We start from the raw sequence: 4,642 nt of genomic DNA, 5'->3' as shown, positions 1-4,642 counted from the left end.
ACAACACTTCCAACCTATATTTCACAATGTGATAAATTTTATCACGAACTTCAAAACTTATATTTCAATTCTTATGACACTTACACGGTCACGTAACCAGTTAGCAAACGCGCGGTTGTGCTCATCTTGTAACCACTTTTTGGACTTAGCTTTATTGGGAAATTTTTCATTCAGAAATGTCATGTGTTCCCTAATAAAAAAAATAAATGTGTTTATGTTAACCAATAGATCAAAAAAGTTGAAAGAAATTACTAATAAGTTAGAGAAATTACTCGATATATGGATCAACGTCAACATCATTTTCCAACACATAGCGATGCGCTTGATGCAACTCATCAAGGCTAGTGGAGTGCACTACGGCACCAGATAAAGGCCTAGTAAATTGTAATTGTCGATGCCTTGTTGGGATCCCAATTGTATGAACATTAGACATGTAGTCGGAGCAAAATTCCACAGCCTCTTCAGCAACGTAACATTCGGCTATACACCCTTCAGGCTGATTGCGATTTCGCACATAGCCTTTCAAGATCTTCATGAATCTTTCAAATGGGTACATCTGCCTATACCAAACAGGTCCACACAATTCTACCTCCCGCACAAGATGGACAGTTAAATGAACCATTATATCGAAAAACGATGGTGGAAAATATTTTTCAAGCATACACAATAGGGTAACAATCTCTCTTTGCAGACCATCCAACTTTGAGACATCTATCACTTTATTGCATAAAACATTGAAGAACCCACACAACCGGATGATAGTATCTCTAACATGTTTAGGCAAGACATCACGGATGGCGATTGGAAACAATTGTTGCATCAAAGTGTGGTAGTTATGTGACTTGAGGCCAACAAGTTTCAAGTCCTTCATTGACACCAGATTTTTAACATTGGATGAGTAACCTGTCGGGACTTTCATTCCAAACAAAGAATTGCAAAGTTTTCTTTTCTCAGCCCTACTTAGTGTATAACAAGCTGCTGGCAAAAAAGTTCTATTCTCCTCCATCTTTGGTGCCAAATCAGTCCTCACATTCATCTCCACAAGGTCTAGTCTAGCGGCTACCCCATCCTTTGTTTTTCCTGGAACATTAAGTAGCGTACCAATAAGACTTTCACAAACATTTTTTTCAATGTGCATCACATCAAGCACATGTCGAACATGTAGATGTTTCCAATACTCTAGTTCAAAGAATATAGATTTTCTTTTCCAACATGATTTTGTTTCCAACTCCTTGCGCTGAAGCTTCCCACTCATTTTTCCCGAACGATAATTAATCTTATCAACTCTTTCCAACACTTCAAGCCCAGTTAATGGTTTTGGTGCAGGGTTAAACTCTTGTTTCCCATTAAAAGCTTTTTTTTTTGCCTTCGATAAGGATGATTTCTAGGAAGAAACCTTCGATGTCCTGTATATGACATTTTTCTACTATGCTTCAACCTGGTCGAATATGTTTCTTCCCCACAGATAGGGCATGCTTGATATCCTTTCACAACACAACCTGACATGTTCCCATAAGCAGGAAAATCATTGATTGTCCATAGTAAGACAGCTCTGAGCGAGAAATATTCTTTCCGATATGCATCATACACATCAACACCTATCTCCCATAAGCATTTTAAGTCATCAACTAGATGTGCTAAATAAACGTCAATATCATTTTCCGGTTTTTTGGGTCCAGAAATCAATAAAGTCAGCATCATAAATTTTCTCTTCATACACAAACATGGAGGAAGGTTGTAAGTGATCATCACAACTGGCCAACAACTATATGCAGAACTCATCAAACTATGGGGATTGATCCCATCTGCTGATATGGCCAATCTAAGATTTCTTGACTCTGATGCAAAATCCGGCCATTTGTGATCCACTACTTTCCAAGCCGGCGAATAAGCTGGATGACGCAAGTATCCATCACAAATTCTTTTATCAGCATGCCAAGTTAACTCTTTAGACACCTCTTTGTTCCGAAATAATCTTTGAAATCTTGGAATAGGTGGGAAGTACCAAAGAACTTTTGCAGGAATACCTTCATTCACCACAGAATTATTACCCAACTTCCACCTAGACATACCGCAAATAGGACAATTGGACAAGTCCTCAAACTCTTTCCGGTACAAGATACAATCATTAGGGCAAGCATGTATTTTCACATAATTCATTCCTAATGCACTGAAGCTTTTCTTTGCATCATAGTAGGATAAAGGCAATTCATTGTGATCAGGAAGCATTTCTCCTAACAAACTAAGCAAGTCAGTGAAACTTTTATCGCTCCAACTATATTTTGCTTTCAAATTAAATAATTTCACAAGTGCTGTTAACTTTGTAAATTTTGTGCATCCAGAGTATAAAGGTTTCTCGGCATCTTCAAGTATCTTATGAAATTGGCTTGGATTATCAGCATAGCTATCATATGCATCATGTACCATATCTATAGTTTCCTCGGCAAAATATTTATGTTCATCTGGTCCTACTTGATCACTATCATTCATTGGGTTCTTGACCGTAGATCTTTCCCCGTGCCAAATCCATGTATGATATGTTAAATCCATGCCATTACAACACAAATGTGCCCTTATAGTGCGAACATCTTTCATCTGTAGATTACCACATCTTGTGCAGGGGCAAGGTATTTTATTTGGATCGTTGGCATTTTGCATTGCAAATTGCAGAAAAGATTCTACCCCAGCCTCATATTCATGTGATAATCTGTTCTTTGACATCCAAGCTTTGTCCATTACTCATACAAATAAGCAACCAGCACTGAGTCTAATCCTTCAAAACTTAAAAAAAATTAATCAATGTTTTATCATTCTAGTTTGTTGAAGAAATATACCAGTTAACACTAATTTTCTAATCTTTATAATAAAATCCTTAAATATTGATCTAATCCACCAATCAACGGGCTCTGGAAAAATAAGGAAAGAACTGATTCTACTAAGCTGCAATATTTGAGTGAAAAGGAGCGAATTTCTCAGAAAAATAAATTTTATGATTTGATGTTCAACCAGAAACATAATGAAAAATTGTGAAAAGAATTCAATGGCAAAGAAAACAGTAACAAAACATTAATTCTCATAAAAATTTATCATTACTTCTCATTTGGTTGAGAAGATTGTTATTTTGAGATGAGGAATGCTATTTGTCAATTTAATGAACAAAATAGGAACATTCAGCTTAAAGATTTCTATGAAAATATCATTTCTGGACATTAAAAAAATGATTCTATGAGCTCTGAAAGCAACAAATTTGATGGTTATACTTCAATAATCAGCAATAACAAATGAAGAAAATGATTGTTTTTCAATGTCCAGAAATGGTATATTTAATGTCCAATGGTATTTTTAATTTTCCTGTAGAAAATATTTATATTTTTCGACCATGCTTCTATAATTTATTTGATTGAAAATATAATTTCTGGACATTTAAAAATTTATGCAATGAAATCTATAAGCATGGTAATTTTAAAGAAGTATGATAAAAATTAAATATTTATATTTTTCGACAAACAAAATGAATTTACCAAGTAAGAACCACTTTTTGATGGTCATATTTCAAAAATAAAAAATAAGAAATAAAGAAGAGGATTGTCTTACCAGCAGTATACCACAGGCAAGATTCACAGATCAGTTCCCATCCACAGAGACATTGGCAGTGAAGTTATCTAACACAGCTGGAAATAATCCTGTATCAATTTAGAACACGCACCATTATGGCCAAGAAAACACACAGAGAAGTGTTGGAAAATGTGTTCAGATCAATTAAGAATTGATACCCGGTGCAGCGGAAGTTTAAAATTTTTATTTTATTATATGGAACGATTCCATATATGGGTATCAAAACTTTTACGATTAAATTTGTTCAAGTAAAAATAAAAACACAGTTAAATTTTTACCTCGTCAAGCAAAGGCTTGATTGTGGACTCCAACAGAATTTAATCTGCTCTTCTTGTAAATCCCGGGAACCGATGACAGTCACGATCTAACTCCGGAATTAGGTCCACGAATGAAAAATAGAAACCCTCTGATTGACTGCACTAGAAATCAATCAGAAGTTTTACGTAGAGAATAAACAGATATGATCTGTTAATTCGAATTGTAATTTTTCACAAAAATCACAAGTCGAATTTTCTCCAAAAGGGACAGAGGAATTTTCGAAAAACCTCTTGAATAATATAGAGTGAATTTCGAAAATTGCAGTATTCAATATGTGTAATTTTTGAACCCAACACCTCTATTTATAGATAATTTCTAGTTATAATTGTATCAGGACTCTAACTCCTTAAAGCCCACAATCCATAACTTAAGCCCAACAAGCCAAGCCCGTTGTTCTAGAAATTAATATAAAATTCATCGTGACTCCGATTGATAAACTGATTTTACCATTGTGCACAGAAACCATTTCTGCATCTTTTAGAGTCAAGATAATTTTCTGAATCCGAATTCAGTGATTTCCAAAAATGCCCATCCCTATGTCACTTTAGGAAATCCCACTCCCTTTTAATTATGAAGTCCAACTTCTCTTTCATTAAATTTAACTCTTTAAATTTAACTATCTCTATGGGGTTTTAGTAATCCATTACTTGTGTAACCCTCAATGGTTCAGGAATACAGCTAGCCGTGGGCTCACAACTCCTTGTGACTC

General features: G+C 34.9%; 1 protein-coding gene across 1 annotated transcript; it reads right to left on the bottom strand.

Moving 5' to 3' along the window:
* Window positions 1-1,308: 1,308 nt before the first annotated feature.
* Window positions 1,309-2,736, bottom strand: LOC140877527 (uncharacterized). The gene has a single exon (XM_073281065.1). It carries the CDS (start codon window positions 2,734-2,736, stop codon window positions 1,309-1,311), a length of 1,428 nt encoding a protein of 475 aa, XP_073137166.1.
* Between the last annotated feature and the right edge of the window lie 1,906 nt (window positions 2,737-4,642).

The sequence above is a fragment of the Henckelia pumila genome, chromosome 2, assembly GCF_033568475.1.
Source record: "Henckelia pumila isolate YLH828 chromosome 2, ASM3356847v2, whole genome shotgun sequence".
Classification (NCBI taxonomy): domain Eukaryota; kingdom Viridiplantae; phylum Streptophyta; class Magnoliopsida; order Lamiales; family Gesneriaceae; genus Henckelia; species Henckelia pumila.
This window is presented reverse-complemented; position numbering and strand designations above follow the sequence as displayed.